At 46.2% G+C, this 22812-nt stretch overlaps 1 protein-coding gene across 7 annotated transcripts in view; it reads right to left on the minus strand.

Moving 5' to 3' along the window:
* The window catches only part of LOC145355077 (neuronal-specific septin-3-like), a 392555-nt gene that overhangs the window by 13680 nt on the left and 356063 nt on the right, over window positions 1–22812 (minus strand). For all 7 annotated transcript variants that reach the window (XM_080206915.1, XM_080206917.1, XM_080206919.1 and 4 more), the window contains 2 exons: window positions 13734–13830; window positions 3977–4028 (listed from right to left, as the gene is read on the minus strand). In XM_080206915.1, coding sequence (XP_080063041.1) covers window positions 3977–4028; window positions 13734–13830 — 149 coding nt within the window. The remainder of the gene's footprint in view (window positions 1–3976; window positions 4029–13733; window positions 13831–22812) is intronic.

Consider the following 22812-nt stretch of genomic DNA (forward strand, 5'->3'; position numbering starts at 1 on the left):
TGATCACAATGCGTGTACAGAATACCTCATTGTGCCTAATGTGTGCATATGTGTGGTGACTTCAGATGCACATCTACTCCCATTGACGTGACTGGTATATTTAATTAGTCGAGTGATGAATGCAAACCTCAGTTTATTGAGGTGCACAGCGTTTGTGTCATGTGGCAGGATATCAAATGATTTCAATTTACTTTTAATGAATTAGGTGCCTAATATCAAATTATGGAAGAGTTTGTGCCGTGTATTGAGCTGTTCTGCATTAAGGTTCACATTGCCACGACAGGCACTATCAAAGTAATCAACAGATAGGGCAAAGGAAATTTGATATTTCAGGACAAAAATTGAAATAGGAGTGGAAAGTGCTTAAAAGAAAATAAACAGCATCCAGAAAAGCTCCTCTGTGTGGGTGTCCTCTGGTTTCCTCCCACAGTCTGAAAGACATGCTGGTTAGCTGCATTGGCCATGCTAAATTCCCCGTCAGTATACCCAAACAGGCGTGGAATGGGACAACCAGGGGATTTCCACAGTAACTTCGCCGCAGTGTTAATGTAAGCTGACTTGTGACACTAATAAACAATTGTAAACTTAAGGGAGATCAAGTCTGAACTTTTACCACTATAAAAGCAAGCGAATAGGGTTTTCCAATATTAAAACCTGTGGAAACAGAGCACAGACCTTAATTACAGAACTATAAGGTGTGCTACTCATTCAGTGTAGAAAAGGTCCTCTAGCCCATCCAGTCTGCCCAACAATAACGACCACTAAAGATGCACTAATCCCATTTTCCTGTACTTGTCCCATATCCGTGAACGTTATGATATTTCAAGTGCTCATCTAAATTTTTTTTGAAGGTTGCATAAGGTTTCCGGCCTCCACTACCTTCCCAGGCCGTGCATTCCAGCTTCCCACCACCCTCTGAGTGAAAAAAAAGTTCTTTCTCAAATCCCCTTCTGCTCCTCACCGTAAAACTATACCCTCCTCCTGACTGACACCTCAGCCAAGGGGAAACAGCTAAATCTGCATTTATGCAAATGAGCTGCAAGGCTAATAGGTTGCCTTGAAGGTCTATTTGCATCTGAAAGCAATTAAAGCAGAATTAATAGACCGGCTGCTTCAAACAGGGAAGATAAACAAACAGGAATAAAACAATTGAAGAAAACATTTTGTGTGCCGTTGGAGATTGGTGATAGCGTGGGTGAGATTTGTTGGCTGGAATGAATGTCCCAACCGTTCACACCGGTGGGATTTTCCCATCCTGTGAATGGAGATTTGGCTGGGCTCCAAATTCACTGGCTTTGCTGCACTTGGAGTGCGACGTAAATGGCTGCTAAGATCGTACTCTTTGTTCTCATTTCTCAAAGTGTTGTACCGAGCAGGGGAAGTGGAGGGCAGCCCCCTGGATTCCTTGCTGGCTTTGACCTGCCTTACTTTGCAGAAAAATAATGGAAGGGGTGGGTCCCACAATTCCATGCTGGCAGGATGGGTCTCATAGAAATCATAGAATCTCTACAGCACAGAAAGAGGCCATTCAGCCCACTGCGTCTGCACTGGCAACAATCCCACCCCACACCCTATCCCCATAACCCCACATATTTATCCTGCTGATCCCTCTATCCTATGCACCCCAGGACACTAATGGGCCACTTAGCATGGCCAACCCACCTAACCTGCACATCTATGGACTGTGGGAGGAAACTGGAGCACCCGGAGGAAACCCACCTAGACACAGGGAGAATGTGCAAACTCTACACAGGCAGTGACCCAACCCAGATCCCTGGAGCTGTGAGACAGCAATGCTAACCACTGTGCCATCCAGCAACTTAGGTTTTTGAAAAATTGGGTGCCATTTTTAAGGGGGTTCCCAATTTAAACAAAATAGAAACAAAAACAGCAGCACTCTGCAGAATCCCCTCCTTCTGGAACTGACCCCGCCCCCCCCACCTCCCCACTTGGCACTGCGGTGGCACTGCCCATGTCCATTCCCATCCCGGCTTCACCAATATGATCATTGAGGGGTAGGGAATTTTTTTTATTTGTTCACGGGATGTGGGTATCGCTGGCTGGGCCAGCATTTATTGGCCATCCCTGAGGGCAGCTGAGTGTCAACCACATTGCTGTGGCTCTGGAGTCAGATGTAGGACGGCAGATTTCCTTCCCTAAAGGACGTTAGTGAACCAGATGGGTTTTTCTGACAATCGACAATGGTTTCATGGTTCATCACTAGACTTTTAATTCCAGATTTTTTAAAAAATGGAATTCAAATTTCACCATTTGGGATATGAATCCGGGTACCCTGAGTATTACCCTGGGTCTCTGCATTACTAGTCCAGTGACAATATCATTGCCTCCCCAACGAATGTGTCCTTTCCATTGCTGGAGCTACCAGCATCTGCCAAAATATGAAAACAATCTGTCCTTGACTGGTCCTGAGGTGTTTTGGGAATTCCTGAGGTCATGAAAGTTGCTATATGAGCTATTGTTAAAATCCATCACTAATATGCCTTTTTAGTGTCACTCTTCAAAGCACTGCGTCCGTGTGAGGTAATGCAAACTAATGAACCCACTGGGATGTTAGAGGAGAAAGTACATCTTTCATAATCATGAAAATAACTGAGGAAAGGAACGTTTCAGAAAAAGAGGAGGGAAGATAAGTGATGGACAAAGCCAGGCCTCCCTGGGAAAAGGAATTGATTACACGAGTGAGTAGAGGTTAAAAGTTTCTAACACTCAAGAGCAAAGTAGGTTACATTATAGACAGTGGTCGGTAAATCTATAATAGATAAACACCCTCCCCCACCCCGAAGAAGAGATGTGAAGCCTAGATTTCCGGGTAAGTCCAGGGTCTTGCCAGGGTTTGGGTGGCAGGCCCTGGCATGAGGTTGTAGGTGCCTGGATCGCCTGGGAGTTTATTTGTTAGTGTCACAAGTAGGCTTACATTAACACTGCAATGAAGTTACTGTGAAAATCCCTTTGCTGCCACACTCTGGCACCTGTAGGTAGGGGAGGAGAAACATGGGGAGAGGGGAGAAGGCATACATCAGGGTGGGTCTCCCTCTGATGGACATGAGATGTCTGAAGCACCGTGCCCTGGCATGGCCACTAGTGACCCAGACACTTGGTGCCAGCCTCACCCATTGCAGGAAAAGCACCAACAGTGGTGAGGTTGGCCATTCATTGCCTAGCAAGGGTCTCAATGGGCCCATGGGTGAGTGGATAGTGAACACCTCCCCCAAACTGGGTATAATACCTCTGGGAGTGGGGGGGGGCAAGTAGGCGACAGGCTTGGCACGGTTACTATGATGCCCAATATATGCCAGCAACCCCCCCGCCCCCCCCCCCGCAAACTGCCAACCAATCAGAAGATCGCACTGCTGGCCAGTGGTGGGCTGTCTCTGTTGCCATGGAACATGTTGTAGGTGGGGGAGAGAAGGTTATCCCACTCATGAGGAATTAAATTATCTTTATATATATCCTTTTCAATCATCCTCTGCCCCCTTGCTCCTCTCTCTACAGTAGACTTGGTCATCAAACCCCATTTACAACAGCTCCACTCATATCTTTGTGGAGCTTGTATGTTTTGCTACCAGTGAGGACATGTTCATGTTCACTGAACCGTGAGTGTTATGACTTTGTTTGTTACATTACAATAAGGAAGTGAGTTGCTGTTTAGCTGCAGTGACCCCTCCTGAGCGGCTGGGATCAATGCCAGGGGCAGTGTTACCAGCATTCTCTCTCAAATCTGAATGCTTTTGCTGTTTATGTTTTTCACAGATTGCCTGGTGTTCTCCACCCCTACCCAGTCTGTCTCTCACACACACGGCAATGTGGCACCATGACTGGAAATCCCAATTCTGTTTCGCTTGTTAAGAATATTCATTTTGAAACGACCAATTATTGGGGATGGAATTTTTCCCACACAGTCCACAGCTCCCGAATACAGAAAGGTGTGTCTTAAAGAACCGGAGCCTCCTCTTACCTGATCAGTAGATCTCGTAGATTTGCAAATTCACAATGTGCACCATTTTCAACTGAAAGAGGCAAAGAGACCAAATCAGTGATGATGTAGAATCAGCAAATTATCATTCACATCCGAAACTCCCATTTAATGACTTTCCAAACTGTCCTCCCTGTTGTCGCAGATAATTAACATCAAACCAGGGCAAAGACAGATAATTAACATTAAACCAGGGTAAAGACGTTTCCAGTCTCTTTGCAGGTTTGAGTTTATTTTGTTACTTTTATTTTTTAGTTACGAGTACGACTTAACATTAACATTGCAATTGAAAATCCTCCAGTAGCCACATTCCAATGCCTATTTGGGTACACTGAGGGTGAATTTAGCATGGTCAGTGCACCTAACCAGCACGTCTTTCGGACTGGGGGAGGAAACTGCAACACCCGGAGGAAACCCACGCAGACACGGGGAGAATGTGCAGACTCCACACAGACAGTGACCCAAGCCAGGAATCGAACCCAGGCCCCTGGCGCTGTGAGACAAGCCCAGTACAATGAGTAAAGGATAGCAGTCCTCATTTGATTTAAAGATTACAAGAAACTCACCTGCCAGTGTTCCTTCAAACATATAATTAGGAGAGCTGCATGTAAGGGGTGTCACGGTGGCACAGTGGTTATAGAATCCTACAGTACAGAAGGAGGCCATTAGGCCTATCAAGTCTGCACCGATCACAATCTCACAAGGGCTCTATCCCCATGACTCCATGCAATTGCCCTAGCTCATCCCCCTGAGACTAAAAGGCAATTTAGCATGGCCGATCCATCTAATCCACACATCATTGGATTGTTGGAGGAAACCAGAGCACCCAGAGGAAAACCACGCAGACATGGAGAGAATGTGAAAACTCCACATAGACAGTGACCCAAGCCGGGAATTGAAGCTGGATCTCTGGCGCAGTGGGGCAGCAGTGATAGCCACTGTGCTGCACTGCTACCTCATGCTACCTAGGACCCGGGATCGTTTCCAGCCTCGGGTGACTGACTGTGTGGAGTTTGCAGCTTCACCCCCCCTGCCTGTGTGGGTTTCCTCCAGGTGCTCTGGTTTATCATAGAATTCCTACAGTGCAGAAGGAGGCCATTCGGTCCATTGAGTCTGCACTGATCACAATCCCACACAGGCCCTATTCCTGTAACCCCACATATTTAACCTGCTAACCCCCCTGACACTAAGGGCAATTTAGCGTGGCCAATCAACCTAACCTGCACATCTTTGGACTATGGGAGGAAACTGGAGTACCTGGAGGAAACCCACGCAGACACGGGGAGAATGTGCAAACTCCACACAGCCACTCAAGGCTAGAAGCCTCACACTGTCCAAACTGTGCAGGTTAGGTAGATTAGCCATGCCTAAATTTCCCCTTAGTGTTGAAAGATGTGCAGGTTTGATGGATTGGCTATGGTAAGTGCACGGGGTTATAGGGTTAGAGTGGGTGATTATGCCTATGTAAGGTGCTCTTTCGGAGGGTCGGTACAGATGTGATGAGCCAATTGGCCTCTCTGCACTGTGGGGATTTTATAAAAAAAAGGGTGGGTTTTTACGTTTTACTAAATGTTGACTTTATCAACAGTAGAGAAGTTCAGCTTCACTTGAATCAAATCCAAGTCCTTCGGAGCCCAGCACCTAACTTGCTAACCTAGCCCTGCATTTAATCCTGTATTGGATTGACAGATGGCGAGGATTCAGAGACCCATGTGTGTTAGATGCTTGCTGTGTATGACACTGAGTAAGATACTCAATTATAGGTAGGCATTATTGAACCAACTCTATTTGTACCTCCCTGACAGAGAGGTCAGCAGAGAGGTTAGTATAACAAAATGCCCTGACCTTGCACTATGCCCCAGTGATAGCAAATTACCCATTAAGTGAGTGCTGGACCTGACTGTATCCAAGCTATACAGTCTATTTCCTTCAGGCTGCACACTGTGTGTGTGTGTGTGTTTGCTCACAAAATACACTTACTTCCAATAAAATATATTTACAGGTGTGAGCTCCTCAGCTGCAAGTCTGGAATAAGTTTGTGTTGATCCATTACCACCTTGGCTGCCATCTGTCACCCGAATCCATTTTAATCCATGTCTTAAAACATTTCTCATCTTCAAGAACCGACTAAATCAGGACAGGAGGGTATATGTTCCATATTGTCCACATAAATGCACTCAGTGCTCTTGTTAAATTGGAACTTATAATAGGGATTTTTTCCCTCAATGTTTTTTGTCATTTATTAGTTTCCCTGGAGACTGGAAAACACCAGGTGATGAGATCTTATTTGCCTCAAGGTGACACATGGCTGTGCCCAGATGGTGTGTGGCATTTGTATTCAGCAAGTGCTGTTTGATGGATTTTGCCTGGCCAATTCCACAGGATGGAGTGGGGGTGGTGAACTAAATAATGTTCACATCTTTCAAATCATTAGAATTAATCTGCCCTGTCTTTTAAACCACCCAAAGGCACTGTCAGTGCAGGGTGACAGGGCGGCACGATGGCACAATAGTTAGCACTGCCGCCTCACAGTGCCAGGGGCCTGGGTTCAATTCCCAGCTTGGGTCAATGTATATGTGGAGGCTGCACATTCTCCCTGTGTCTGCATGGGTTTCCTCCGGGTGCTCTATTTACTCCCACACTCCAAAGATGTGCGGGCTTGGTTGATTGGCCATGATAAATTGTCCCTTAGTGTCAACTAGCTAGGGGAAATATGTGCAGTTGCCTGGGTGGTATGGTGGTTGATGCAGACTTGATGGGCCAAATGGCCACCTTCTGCACTGTAGGGATTCTACAACAGCATTGTAAAGAGAATCCTCAAAAATCAGGAACATGACAGCTGCTTAAAGCATAACTCACAAGACTGCTTCTCACACATGGAAATAAAATAAAGGCTTGCACTTAACTGACCGAGACAAACATTTCAGTGCCTCTCCCAAATAAAACAGGATAGAATGCATGGGGGAAGGCAGTGTCGTAGTGGTACTGTCGCTGGATTAGTAATCCAGAGGCCCAGGGTAATCCTTTGGGGACTTGGGTTCAAATCCCACCTCTGCAGATGATGAAATTTTAATCCAATTAAAAAAAATCTGATGATGACTATGAAACCAATTGTTGATTGTCATAAAAACCCATCTGGTTCACTAATGCGGAAGGAAATCTGCCGTCCTTACCTGGTCTGGCCTACTTGTGCCTCCAGACTCACAGCAATATGGTTGACTCTCAACTGCCCTCTGAAATGGCCTAGCAAGCCAGTCAGCTCAAGGATGACTAGGGATGGGGAGCAAATGCTGGCTCAGCCAGCGATGTCCACATCCCATGAAAGAACAAGGAATTATTAAAACCTGCCCACATTCTTCATTTGACAGACTAGTTTGCTAATGAGGTTTCATTTCGGCATGAGATTTCCTGCAGTTTGTTGATACAACATACTCACTGTTAAAGATTGCTGACCACAATTGCAAATGTTCTGTGAGGAATGTGTCAGAATATTATTGACGAGGCCTTTTGGATTATTGGAGAATTTCAATTTAACACGTTCTGTCAATTTCACAGCTGTTCAATTATTTGGTGATTTCATGATGCTTTATAATGTTTCAATTTATAAGTTTTCGGGAGGGTGGTGGAGGTGGGATGCCTCACATCCTTTGATGAGTATTTGGAACATCATAACATTCAAGGCTGTGGGCCAAGCGTTGGCAGATGGGGTTAGGTGAGGAAGTCAGGGCTTTTCATACATTGGTGTAGACTCGATGGGCCGAAGGGTCTTTCCTGCACTGTAATATTCCGTGATTCTATGATAATAAAGGGAAACTACTAGGGTGCGGACTAGCTTAAAATTTATTAGTGTCACAAGTAGGCTTACATTAATACTGTGATGAAGTTACTGTGAAAATCCCCTAGTCACCACACTCTGGCGCTTGTTCGGCTGCACTGAGAGAGAATTTAGCATGGCCAATCCATCCAACCAGCATGTTTTTCAGACTGTGGGAGGAAATCACAGCACCCAGAGGAAACCCATGTAGACAAGGGGAGAATGTGCAGACTCCACACAGACAGAGTATGAACGTATCAGTAACCTTGGGACGCAAGGAAGAATGTTTGTTCAGCTCGAGCTTCCTACTATCGTTTGGTTTTCATTTACAAGGTACTAACAACTAAGGTGGAAGCTCAGGAGGGAAGCTACCCAATGGTCACCGGTTGGGCCTGAGGTTCCACCGTGCTGCATTTTATCCAATGTATTCCTAACCCTGCAAAGCCCCATGTAGCTAAAGATGTGACTCTTGAAAGCTGAATGCTTCCATTCCAAATGTCTAGACTGCAAATTATTTGCCAATGGTTGGCATGCTTGCTATTGTAGAGAAGCAAATCAGCAGAGAACAAAGAAAAAGAGAATTGCAGCACAGGAACAGGTCCCTTAGCCCTCTAAGCCTGCACCTACCATGTTGCCCGACTGAACTAAAAGTCCCTACCCTTCCGGGGACCATTTCCCTCCATTCCCATCCTATTCATGTATTTGTCAAGACGCCCCTTAAAAGTCACTATCGCATCTGCTTCCCCCGGCAACGAGTTCCAGGCATCCACCACCCTCTGCGCAAAAAAGCAGAGAAAGAGCAAGAAAGAGAGACAGAGAGAAATGAGAACAGTAGGAGATAAAAGAGGGAACAAACACGTCAGTGTCCTTTTCTCGAATTAACTCCAGCTTTTTCCACAGCGCTGTATCGTGACAAAAAGGGAGATTAGAGAGGCTGCCTTGCTGCCTGTTCTATGTATTTGTTTAGTTATAGCAATCCTTTAAGCAATTAAATAAAAAATTGGCAGAGCTTGAACAGATTTCAAAAACATACTGCACAGCAATAACTCTTTACTGTCAGCAAGAAATACCAGACCTTTACTTGAAACCATTAGGGTATGTCATTCTTTTCACACACTGCACTCCTGCTGCTTTTCATGGTAGTCTCTCCCAGGTGGATAGTTAAAGCAAAAGTAAAGTTAAAGTTTATTTATTAGTCACAAGTAAGGCTGACATTAACACCGCAATGAAGTTACTGTGAAATCACCTAGTCACCACACTCCGGCGCCTGTTTGGGTACGCTCAGGGAAAATTTAACATGGCCAATGGACCTAACTAGTACGTCCTTCAGACTGTAGGAGGAAACTGGAGCACCCGGAGGAAACCCACGCAAACATGGGGAGAACGTGCAGACTCCACACAGACAGTGAGCCAAGCCGGGAATCGAACCCAGGTGCCTAGTGCTGTGAGGCAGCAGTGCCAACCACTGTGCTACCATGCCGTCTGAGTGAGCAGTGAGTAAAGATCACTTTAAACTGTGCTCAGTAAAACATTTTGAGCACGGAAAGTTTTTTTTGCAAATTAACTTCATTTGCAGAATGCGCAAGTTCTATTTAGGGAAAGGCGCACTGTTGAAAAGTGTTATATTGTAACATGCGTTTTTCTCTACAGATTTTGCAGCAGATTTCAACATTGCAGCTGTGGCAAGGCTTTAGAAGTAGTGCTGTGGCTGTTAAGCTGCTTTTGGGCGTGCCGAGATTGTGAGGAGTGCTATATAAAGTCTTCCTTTTTGCTTAACATCCTGGAAGTTGGCAAAGGTTTCACACTGGGTCAACGGGGTGTATCCAATCGTACGTGACTGCTGGCAGTTACAGTGTGGTCGTGCTGAGTGCATCAGGCTGTAGCTGAAAAGACATTTGGAGCAACCTAACAAACAAGGCCTTGTAGCCTTTATTGCTGCACATTGCGTCAATGTAAACTCTTACAGTGGGACTCAGATCTGACCCAAGTGCTTTTCATTAACTCCCTATATGGACAGCTTGGTCTGACCAAGCTTGCTCTGGAACAGGAGAGAATTCCCTGGGCATCCTTCCCTCCTCTCTGGACAGGAGATTGGCAAAGAGAACCAAAGGCCATTTGGCCCATCGGGTTTGCACTGACAACAATTCCATTAAGGCCTTATCCCCGTCACCCCACACATTTACCCCGCTTATCCCTCTAACCTATGTATCCTGGGCCATTAAGGGTAATTTAGCACGGCCAATGCACCTAACCCACACAACTGTCGACCCAGCGGGTTGTTGTGAATTAAATCTGCTTCCACCACCCTAACCTTCCAAAGGGAATTGGATAACTACCTGAAGGACAAAACATGACAGAGCCATGGAGGAAAAAGCATGGGGTGGATTGGGAGGGGGCAGGGGTGGAGGGTGGGTGGGGGGAAGGGGGTTGGTGGTAGTAGCGGTGGCAGGAATGGATACTGGGAGGGCGGGGCAGGGTTGGAGGGCTAGAGGGGTAGGACTTGCTTGGACAGCTCTTTCGAAGAGCTGGCACTGGTATGATGGGCTGAATGGTCTTGATTACATGCTATCTCACTGTTTGATTCTCTGGCGATTCTGTATACTCCGAGTGTGGACTTTGTGAACAAAGGTATCCTCCACTGAATCAGGAAACAGCTTCCTGAATTGAGGGATTTGCCTGGTTTGTCATTGCAGGGGAATCCGACCAATTAGCTCGCTCGTCTGATAGTCCAAAATGACCGGATTAGGTGCATTGGCCGTGCTAAATTGCTCTTAATGTCCCAGGGTGCATAGGTCAGAGGGATAAGCGGAGTAAATATGTTGGGTGAGGTGGGTGAGGCCTAGGTGGGATTGTTGCTGGTGCAGACTTGATGGGCCAAATGGCCTCCTTCTGTACTGTAGGATTTCTACGATAGAACTGACACAGACTCAATGCACTGCACTCTTCTGTACAAACGATAAAAAGATTGGTAAGCTTATGTTAAAGTTTAAAGTTTATTTATTAGTGACACGAGTAGTCTTACATTAGCACTGCAATGAAGTTACTGTGAAAATCCCCTAGTTGTCACAGTCAGAGAGTTGGAAGTTCCACGCTTGTACTGGGAGAGCTGGGGAAATGGTGGTGCTGGTGTCTAAACACGCAGTGGGATCTGTTGCATTCACTTGAGGGGGTCCGGAAGTAATTCAGTTTGACATCTCACCGGAAGGGTGATACCTCTGACAGTGCAGCACTCCCTCAGCACTGCACCAGTGAGGTGCCAGCCTAGATTAAGTATTCAAGTCCTTGAGTTCAACTTGAGCTGGAGCCAACATCCTTTGAACTAACTGCGCTAACATCTCAGACAAATCTACTTGCTGAGCCTTTATATGGTCATATTATGGTGTGTGGTAATATTACAGAGTTACTGAGATCTTGCTGCTGCTTACGCCAGTGGGATCTTACCATCCCACTGACAGCATATCTCTGCCGCTGGTTTTCCGGCAGTGAGGGGTGCGTTCAATGGGAAATCTTGTTGACAACGGCAGGACTGTAAGGTCCCACCACCAGTGAGCGGCACACCGCCACACATGCCACCAAACACACTGCAGAGGGAGAGGAAATCCTGCTCAATATATCGTGTGCATGAGCAGCACCAATTTTCTTATCATCGGCGCTTATCACTATTACAGAAAACACAGACTTCAGAGCCCGAGGCAGCACGCTGGCACAGTGGTTAGCACTGCTGCCTCACAGCGCCTTGGACATAGGTTTGATTTCCAGCTTGTGTAGAGTTTGCACATTCCTCCTGTGTCTGCGTGGGTTTCCTCTGGGTGCTCCAGTTTCCTCCCACAGTCCAGAGGTGTGCAGATTAGGTGGACTGACTGCGCTAAATTGCCCCTTAGTATCAGGGAGATTTGCAGAGTAAATATGTAGGGTTATGTGGATAGGTCCTGGGTGGAATTGTGGTCGATGCAGACTCGATGAGCTGAACGACCTCCGTCTGCACTGGGACTCTATGACTCCAATTGGCTAGCTCTCTGGCAGGGATTTAGTGGGCAGCATGGTGGCACAGTGGTTAGCACTGCTGCCTCACAGTGCCAGGGATGCAGGTGACTGTGCAAAGTCTGCACATTCTCCCTGTGTCTGTGTGGGTTTGCTCCAGTTTTTTCCCATACTCCAAAGATGGGGAGGTTGACTGTGCTAAATTGACCCTTAGTGTTCCAAGATGTGTAGGTTAGACAGATTGGCGTTGGCAAATTGTGTGGTTAAGGGGATACGGTGGAGGAGAGGGCTTGGGTAAGATACTCTCTCAGAGAGCCGGTGCAGACTTGATGGTCTGAATGGCCTCTTCTGTACTGTAGGGAGTCTATGATTTTACAGCCCTACCGCGGCAAATCCCGTTGTAGGCAGTACTGGAAGATCCCCTGCTTACCTTTGATCAACTCAGAAGCATTATTAACCTGAGCTCCTTAACAGATGGGAATGCAGAAGCTGGGATTAGAGTAAATATTGCGAGTGGTAATTACTTAGGTAGGATAAACCAAAAGATTTTAATTCCTGGCTGAGGTTTCCCCGTTGAAAGCCTTTTACTGTACAGGGAAATCACTCTTGAGGTTACCCTGTGAAAAGCCTGCAGGTAACACTCCGATCGTGGGAATTGAAACCTGAACAATGTAGGCGGGCTGGTTAAAAGTGAATGTGTGCTGTAAGTCCCGAAACTGCTTTTCAAATTTCACCCACAAAGCAGGGATTCCAGCACCAAGCCAGCTGTGGCCAGTGTGACAATCACGGAAGGTGGAATTTTCTGGTCCCGCTGCAGTGGACAGAGATAAGAGTTTAAAGTTGAAGTTTTTAATGTTTATTTATTAGTGTTACAAGTACATTCACACTGCAATGAAGTTACTGTGAAAATCCCCTAGTTGCCACAATCTGGCACTTGTTTGTAGATTTACATTAACACTGCAATGAAGTTACTGTGAAAATCCCCTAGTCACCACACTCTGGCGTCTGTTTGGGTACACTGACGGAGAATTTAGCACAACCAATGCACCTAACCAGCACGTCTTTCAGACTGTGGGAGGAAACCGGAGAACCTGGAGGAAACTCTCGTGGACAAGGAGGGGAACGTGCAGGCTCCACACAGACAGTAACCCAGCCCGGGAATCGAACCCGGATCCCTGGCGCTGCGAGACAGCAGTGCTAACCATTGTGCCACCATGCTACCCCATTTGGCTGAACACCAAATTCTCCATCCTCGCTTGCAGCGACAGTATGGTGTGCATGGCCTGTAAGGAGCCTGAGACTGAGTAGATTGGGGCTGTGCTCATTGGAATTCAGAAGAATGAGGGGAGATCTAGAGAAACATATAAGTTTATGGAGGAAATATATAAGATAGAAGCAGGGAAGTTGTTTCCGCTGGCGGGTGAAACTAGAACTAGGGGGCATGCCCTCAAAATAAGGAGAAGCAGATTTAGGACTGAGTTGAGGAGGAACTTCTTCACCCAAAGTGTTGTGAATCTGTGGAATTCCCTGCCCAGTGAAACAGTTGAGGCTACCTCATTGAGTGTTTTTAAGGCAAGGATAGATAACTATTTGAACAGTAAAGGAATTATGGGTTATGGTGAGTGGGCGGGCAAGTGGAGCTGAGTCCACAAAAAGATCAGCCGTGATCTTATTGAATGGCAGAGCAGGATCGAGGGGCCAGATGGCCGACTCCTGCTCGTAGCTCTTATGTTCTTATGTTAAGATCGCAACGTGGTACACAATTTCTTTAGCTGGCACAAAATGTAATCAGCAGATAACTGAATAGTGATTGCCTCTGAATATATAATTTCTCACTGGGGTTAGTGATTATATTTGGGAACAGTACATTGTTTAACCTCAGAATTAAGTTGGGTTTTGTTAACATCTCTAACCACAGATCACCAATCTGTTTAGATTTTTTACCTTCGATAATTCCCCACTTGGTTTTCCTGCCTAAAATCTTCTTGCCGTTCACTTGGTGCTCCTGGTCAGTGCCAACAACCGCAAAGGGAATTTTCTCCTATTGGAGGGAACCACAAAAACAGACATTATTATTAACGCTAACAAACAGTAACACAGTAACAACCAGCTCATGTGATCTTGGCTACGGGATAAATATTGGTCAGTACAGCAGGAAAAATACCCTTTCCAAAAGGCCTGTGGGACTTTTACATTATCTGTAAGGGCAGGCAGAATCCTGGTTTAACATCTCACCCAAGAGTTGGCACTTTGACAAGCAGCACACCCTCAATACTTCATAGAATCATGGAGGCAGCATGGTGGTTAACACTGATATCTCACAGTGCCAGGGACGCAGGTTCAATTCCAGCCTTGGTCACTGTCTGTGCGGAGTTTGCACGTTCCCCCTGTGTCTGCGCGGATTTTCTCCGGGTGCTCTGCTTTCCTCCCACGGTCCAAAGATGTGCGGGTTAGTTTGATTGGCTATAGTAAATTGCCCCTTTGTGTCAGGTAGATTAACATGGGGTTGCGGGGATAGGGCCTGGGTGGGATTGCTGTTGGTGCAGACTCATTGGGCCAAATGGCCTCCTTTGCAGTACTGGGATTCTATGATTCAGAAGAGGCTATTCAGCCTATCAAGTCAGCACCGACTCTCTGACAGAATATCTTCCCAGGCCCTCTTCCCCGTTCTATCCCCATAACCTCACACATTATTTACCAAAGAGAAGGACGAGTTGGACGATGAGCCTGAGATAGGGTGTGCAGATAGTTTGAGTCATATTGAGATTAAAAAGGAGGTGGTATTGGGGTTCTTGAGAAACCTTAAGGTAGACAAGTCCCCGGGGCCTGATGGGACGTACCCAGAATTCTGGGAGAGGCGAGGGAGGAAATTGCAACGGCCTTGACAGAAATCTTTATATCCTCACTGGCTACAGGGGAGGTCTCAGAGGATTGGCGAATAGCCAGTGTTGTTCCTTTGTTTAAGAGGGTAGCAAGAATAATCCAGTTAATTACAGGCTAGTGAACCTTACATCAGTGGTAGGGAAATTACTGGAGGGGATTCTTCGAGACAGGATTTATTCCCACTTGGAAATAAGAAGACGTATTACTGAGAGGCAACATGGTTTTGTGAAGGGGAGGTCGTGTCTCTTGAACTTGGTCGAGTTTTTCAAGGAAGTGACAAAGATGATTGATGAGGGTAGGGCAGTGGATGTTGTCTACATGGACTTCAGTAAGGCCTTTGACAAGGTCCTTCATGGCAGACTGGTGCAGAAGGTGAAGTCGTATGGGATCAGAGGGTAACAGAGCTGGCAAGGTGGATAGAAAGCTGGCTCAGTCAAAGAAGACAGAGGGTAGCAATGGACTGGAGGGCTGTAACTAGTGGTGTTCCTTAGGGGTCAGTGCTGGGACCTTTGCTGTTTGTAATATATATAAATGATTTGGAGGAAAATGTAACTAGATTGATTAGTAAGTTTGCAGAGCGCACAAAGGTTAGTGGATTTGCAAATGGCAATGAGGACCATCAGAGGATACAGCAGGATATAGATTAGCTGGAGACTTGGGCAGAGAGGTAACAGATAGAGTTTAATCCGGACAAATGTGAGGTAATGCATTTTGGAAGGTCTAATACAAATACTAAATATACAGTAAATGGCAGAACCCTTAAGAATATTAATAGGCAAAGTGACCAAGGTGTACAGGTACACAGGTCACTGAAAGTGTCAATGCAGGTGGAGAAGGTAGTCAAGAAAGCATACGGCATGCTTGCCTTCATTGGCCAGGGTATTGAGTTTAAAAATTGGCAAGTCATGTTGCAGCTTTATATAACCATAGTTAGGCTGCATTTGGAAAAAGTGTTCAATTCTGGTCGCCACACTACCAGAAGGATATGGACGCTTTGGACAGAGGGTATAGAAAAGATTTACCAGGGTGTTGCCTGGTACGGAAGGCGTTAGGTATGAGAAAAGTTTGGAGAAACTTGATTTGTTCTCACTGGAATGATAGAGGTTGAGTGGTGACCTGATAGAAGTCTACAAGATTATGAGAAGCATGGACAGAGTGGATAATCAGAAGCTTTTTCCCAGGGTGGAAGAGTCAATTACAAGGGGCACAGGTTTAAGGTGCAAGGGGCAAGGTTTAAAGGAGATGTACAAGGCAGATTTTTTACACAGAGAATAGTGGTTGCCTGGAACTCACTGCCGGGGGAGATAGTGGAAGCAGACACGACAGTGACTTTTATGGGCGTCTTGACAAATACATGAAGAGGATGGGAATAAAGGGATATGGTTCCCTGGAAGGATAGGGGGTTTTAGTTCAGTCGGGCAGCATGGTTGGTGCAGGCTCGGAGGGCCGAAGGGCCTGTTCTCGCGCTGCAATTTTCCTTGTTTGTTGTTCTTTGTTCTTTATGTATCATGGCTAATCCATCTGAAAAATACATCTTTGTACAAAAAGGGATAATTTAGCATGGTCAATACACGTAACTCAAATCTTTGGACTGTGGGAGGAAACTGGACCACCTGAAGGAAACTCACGCAGACACGGGGAGAACGTGCAGACTCCACACAGACAGTGACCGAAGGCTGGAATCAAACCCAGGTCCCTGGAGCTGTGAGGCTGCAGTGCTAACCACTGTGCCACCGTGTATCAGCCTGGATTATATACTTAAGTTCCTGGGTGGTTATTGAAACCCACAATCTTCTTATCCAAACCGTGAATGCTCTGAGCCACACTGGGTGTTTCCAGAGCAGAGGAAAAGTACGAACAATAAACAAGTAAAACATGTTCTCATTTTTTTATTGCCTGTGCCAGTCTTACAATTATTTTTCATATTTTTGCGTTTAGATACAGCTTTTCATTATTCTGCCACTCACACTCTGGCCAAATTTTCTGTTCCTTTGTTTAACTCTTGCCATTCTCTTTATCTTTTGTAACGTGAAGCTTTTCGGCAGTAATCTCTTCCAACTGCCACCTTAGAATCGTAGAATTCCTACAGTGCATAAGGAGGCCATTCGGCCCATTGAGTCTTATATTACTATCCGACTGTCTATCTTCTCAGGCCCTCTCTCTTACCCCAATTCCAAATATTTACCCCGCCAATCCCGCTAACCTAGACATCTTCGGATTCTAAGGGACAATTTAACATGGCCAATCCACCTAATCTACACAACTTTGGACTGTGGGAGGAAACCGGACCACCCAGTGGAAACCCACACAGTCACAGGGAGAACGTGCAAAAGACATGCAAAAGTCTGAAAGATGTGCTGGTTAGGTGCATTGGCTATGCTAAATGTCTCTCAGTGTACCTGAACAGGCGGTGAAGTGTGGCGACTAGGGGATTTTCACAGTAACATCAGTGCAATGTTAATGTAAGCCTACTTGTGACACTAATAAATAAACTTTAAAACTTTAACCCTTGGTTCCATTACTGTCCATCTCAGCCTTGAAGTCTCACAACACCAGATTGAAGTCCAACCTGTTGGATTTTAACCTGGTATTGTGAGACTTCTTACTGTGCTTACCCCAGTCCAACGCTGGCATCTTCGCATCATATCTCAGCCTTGAACATACTTATTGTCCCAGCCTCTATAGCTCTCTGTGATAAATAATTCCACAGATTCACTACCTGGTTAATTGTAAGTCTATTTGCATTGTTCTGAACAGAATTATTTCTGATTAAAATAAAAGCAAGTTACTGCGGATGCTGGAATCTGAAACCAAAAGAGAAAATGCTGGAAAATCTCAGCAGGTCTGGCAGTATCTGTAAGGAGAGAAAAGAGCTGACATTTTGAGTCCAGATGACCCTTTGTCAAAGCTAAAAGGTAGAAAAAATGGGAATTTTTTTTACTGCAAGGTGAGGGAATGAAAGATGAATCATACCACAGAAACCAGAGGGAAAGGCTGTTAATGGCAGCCCATAGACAGAATAGGTGTGAATGGCCAAACGGCAGAGAAGCTGAAATCAGAGGGTAAACTGTGATGGATGAAGATGTGGGGGGAGGGGGTGATGGATGGGGGATAAAGTGGAGAAAAGGGGGGAAAGGGGAAGGAAAGGGGGAGGAAAGGTAAGGAAAGGGGGGACTAAAATAAGGGGGAAGAGAACAAAGAGCAAAGAGCAAAGAACAACACAGGAAACAGGCCCTTCGGCCCAACGAGCCCACGCCACCATCTTAACAATGTGTTTTTCCTACACCTCCCTTGACCCGTGCCTATGCTTATGGTACCCCCATTGGAAACCAGATTAAGGGGAGAATAATTTAGGGACAATTTGTTACACCAATCAGCCTAAGAGCACATCTTTGGGGTGTGGGAGGAAACCCGAGCACCCGGAGGAAACCCACGCAATCACCGGGAGAATGCGCAAACTCCCACAGACACTGGCCCAAATCCATGTATCTGCACAGCTAGCAGTGATAGTCACTGAGAGGGGGAATTATTTCTGATACCTGTCCAACCAATGGATATCCTGGAACACAAGTAATTACTCGAAAGGTTTCAAGAGATATTCTCAAACAGCAAGCATCCTTTTGTGTTTGATACACTGTGGGTCTCAGACAGCTTTGTGGAAGGTAGACATTTTGATTTCCTCTATCTGTGTGTCTGGCTTCAAAGAGGTTTCAGAGAGAGGCCGTGATTCATAAATGCTTAATTGGCTATATAGTACTTTCAGATGTCCTGAGGTTGTGTAAAAGTGCCACCTGAACCTAAAGTAAGAAGAGAAACTGCTGGAACTTAGTGTCAGGGGGACTAGCAGGGTAAATACATGGGGCTACGGGGATAGAGCCTGGGTGGGATTGTTGTCAGTGCAGGCTCGATGGGCTGAACTGCATTGTAGGGGCTCTACGAGTGAATATTTTGATCCTGTATGATTCTCCTTCACAAGGAGACTCTGAAGAAGAGTTAGACAGATTCAAAACCCTAACTCTCCTTTCTCTCTTCACAGATGTTGCCCATCCTGCTGAGAATTTCCAGCTTTTTTTTTCACAATTTCCAGTATCCGCGGTATTTTGCTTTCGTTTTACCATCTAAAAGTCAGTCTTTCTGTTCAGCACATCTAGAGCCAATGCAGCAGTCCCTTCTGAAGCCATGAGAGGGGTTGCTGGCTCCATGGAAGCCTAACAGCAAACAGTTATCTACGGGCCCAGTGTTACTGTTGAGTTTAGAGCCAGAAATATGACTATTATTTTATACACTCCAGTGAGGAACAACTATGGTTTGTGTCTTACTTTATGTAGTCTGTCTTTGCTACTGTTTACTTATCAGCTGACTATTAATATAAACCAACTCAGTTGCTTATAGACAGAATCTGACTGAAAGTTTATTCTACGATGTGGTTGTAGTAGAGGAGATGATATATGACTCTGTAATCCTTGTACAGTAACAAAGGTGTCTGCCCAACACATCACAGAATTATCATAGAATCCCTACAGTGCAGAAAGAGGCCATTCAGCCCATCAAGCCTGCACTGACCACAATCCAACCTAGACCCTATCTTCGCAACTCTGCATATTTACCCTGCTAGTCCCCCTGACACCAAGGATCAATTAGCATGGCCAATCAGCCTAACCCGCCCATCCTTGGAGCGCAGGAAGAAACCGGAGCACCCGGAAGAAACCCACGCAGACTCCGCACAGAAAGTGACCCGAGCCTGGAATTGAACCCGGGTCCCTGGCGCAGGTGAAGCAACAGTACTATATCACTATGCCATCGTGCTAATCACTGTGCCATCATGTTGCCCAATGCTGTGGGCTTACTATAATTATCCAAATATTGGACGCACTTCTTGCAGAAGTGAATCTGGAATGGGCTGGAAGGCTGGGATGGCAGGGAATGTGGAATCGGGAGGGAAAGTTGGGGATGGGGGGTGGGGGAGGGGAGGGTGGGTGTAGTGTCCAATGTCTGGCTGACTCTGTCCAATTCAGTCAGTGGCAGGCAAAATCAAGGACAGCCTCCCTGCCTAGAGACTAACTGAGGCCAATGAGTGACCAATGAGGAGTCACTTTCCATTGTTGCCATGATTGGCTCCTGCCACAGACCTTACGGCTTATGGAGGTCACCCCTAGCAGTGAGGGCTGCCCTCCATCAAGACACATCCCTGTCCTCACTAACATCTGCAACCCCCAGCCCCCTCCACCCAACGTGGTCCCTGCCTGCCTGACTGGCCCCAGCTCTACCCGCAGGGTTCTGGGGCCGACTCTACCTGGCTTTCCTGAATGGCACTTTGGGACTGAAGTGCTGCTGACCCTCCGATTGATTGGCTACTCTGGGAGATGGGATTTCTGTTCTTAAAAGAAGTTTTTAGTTTATTTATTAGTGTCACAAGTAGGTTTACATGAACACTGCAATGAAGTTACTGTGAAAATCCCCTAGTAACCACGCTCTGGCACATGTTTGGGTATACTGAGGGAGAAATTAGCACAGCCAATGTATCTAACCAGCATGTCTTTCAGGCTGTGTGAGGAAACCGGAGCACCTGGTGGAAACCCACGCAGACATGGGGAGAACGTGCAGACTCCACACAGACAGTGACCCAAGCCTGGGAATTGAACCGGGTCCCTGGCGCTGTGAGGCAGTGGTGCTGACCACTGTGCCACCATGCCACACAAAGTGGAGCCTCAAAGTCAGGCAGTCCATTGCCTAATGGGCACAGAATTGTATTGGAGCTACTAGAAATAGCCAGGATGGAATTGTCTCCCAGCTGTTTGACCTACGTTCAGGGCCAAAGCCTTCACATTTAATTCACAATTAATTCTTTTAGTGAGCGGGACTGTTCTTTGGTACAGAATGATAGATGTCTTTGGAGACTGAACTTTTCATTTAGCTCAGCCCAAGTTTGTTTGCCACTTTTCCAGCCAATCCTTGCTGGACCTTACTCCTCTTGGATGAAAATGAGGATAGAATCTGTTTTTGTGGTGTCATATTTAATTGGTGACAGGAGAACAAAACACAAAGCCCACAATAGCTCTTGGTTGCCAGGGATGCAGACTGTCTCTGATTATGTGTGGCACTGACTGATAGGGAGCAACGTATGTTTCCAACTGATGGCATTCACGAGCTGTGGTGTAGTGGTAATAACAAATTGCATCTCAAGTTACAAAATTTCCCTTAAACATTAAAACACCCTGCATTTCAATGAGCTGATGCTGCAATATTGAGATGCTGCGCCTCACAGTAATAAGATGAAGGTATGGCGTTAAGATTCCCCAAGACTAAAGTTCACCACCTTAGTGAGTCTGCACCGACCACAATCCCACCCAGGCCCCTATGGTTCCTGCCACAGACCTTATGGCCCATGGAGGTCACCCCTAGCGGTGAGGGATGCTCCCCCCTTAGAGGATACACCCCTGTCCTCGCTAATGACTGCACCCCCCCCAGCCCATTTATTTACCCTGCTTGTCCCCTTGACATTAAACGGCAATTTAGCGTGGCCAAACCACCCAACCCATTTATTTTTGGGATGGGGGAGGAAATTGGAGTAGCTGGGGGAAACCCACAGAGACACGGAGAGAATGAGCAAACTCCACACAGACAGTGACCCAAGCCAGGAATCGAACACAGGTCCCTGGCGCTGTGAGGCAGCAGTGCTAACCACTGTGCCACCAGTGGGTTGTTGGAGGGAGGTATTTTTTAAAAATTCATTTGCGGGACATGGGCATCGCTGGATGGCCAGCATTTATTGCCCATCCCTGGTTGCTCGTTGCAGCTGTTGGAGCCTGAGGTATTTCTTCAGAGGCCCAGAACAAGTACTTCTGCCCCTGCTGGCCCGTCAACAGTGGTTGAACCAATTTGTGAGTGGCCACCTTCTTTTGATGCCAGTTAGGCTGCCAACCATTTGGGTCAATGGGCAAAGCTTGGTCAGTTTGATCTTCTTGCTGATAGGGGTTACATGGGACTGACAGGTGCTGCCAAAGTGTCGAGAGTTGCTTTAGTTCATCTTATAGATCGTCGTTCGTGTAGTCACCATGCACTGGTGTTCTTTGTTTTTTTTATTCATTTGTGGGACATGGGTGTCGCTGGCTGACCAGAATTTATTGCCCATCCCTAGTTGCCCGAGGGCATTTGAGAGTCAACCACATTGCTGTGGCTCTGGAGTCACATGTAGGCCAGTCCAGGTAAGGAGGGCTGATTTCCTTCCCTAAAGGATATTAGTGAACCAGATGGGGTTTTCCGACAATTGACAATGGTTTCATGGTCATCAGTAGATTCCTAATTCTAGATATTTTTATTTTATTGAATTTAAATTCCATCACCTGTTGTGGCGGGATTCGAACCCGGGTCCCCAGAGCAAAGAACAAAGAAAATTACAGCACAGGAACAGGCCTTTCAGCTCTTCAAGCCTGCACTAACCATGCTGCCTTACTGAATTAAAACCCCCCTACCCTTTCGGGGACCATATCCCTCTATTTCCATCCCATTCATGTATTTGTTAAGACGTCCCTTAAACATCACTATCGTATCTGCTTCCACTACCTCCCCCAGCTGCGAGTTCCAGGCACCCACCACCCTCAGTGCAAAAAACTTGCCTTATAATCTTCTTTAAACCTTGCCCCTCGCACCTTAAACCTATGCCCCCTAGTAATTGATTCTTCCACCCTGGGAAAAAGCTTCTGACTATCCACCCTGTCCATGCCCCTAACATTAGCTGAATTTCTGGTTTAATAATCTGGCGATAATATCACTAGGCCATGGCCTCCTCCTCACCTCAGTGTGTTGTTACTTTAGTGTAATATTTGATGAGAATATCATCTACGATCCCTTGAATCAAAGCACACTTGTTAGCAACAATTCTTGCTGTAATTCACCCTTGTGCCAGTGGTGGCACTGTTTTCAGGGAGGGTCCAGTTACAGCCCAATGTGTCTTACAAAGGCAGATCCCATTATGAATGAGAACACTGGAGTTTATAATGCAGCAAGTTGACAGTGGGTAAGGGCAAGATTTATAATGTGAATCGACACGTCACTCAATTGTTATCTTAAGGCCTTGGGGCACCAATTTCGAAGTCATTTAACAGAAATTTCTGCTTGTGTTCACTTGTTATGTCAGTGC

The sequence above is a fragment of the Carcharhinus amblyrhynchos genome, chromosome 18 (genome assembly GCF_965287045.1).
Source record: "Carcharhinus amblyrhynchos chromosome 18, sCarAmb.v2.hapA, whole genome shotgun sequence".
NCBI classification, from domain to species: Eukaryota; Metazoa; Chordata; class Chondrichthyes; order Carcharhiniformes; family Carcharhinidae; genus Carcharhinus; species Carcharhinus amblyrhynchos.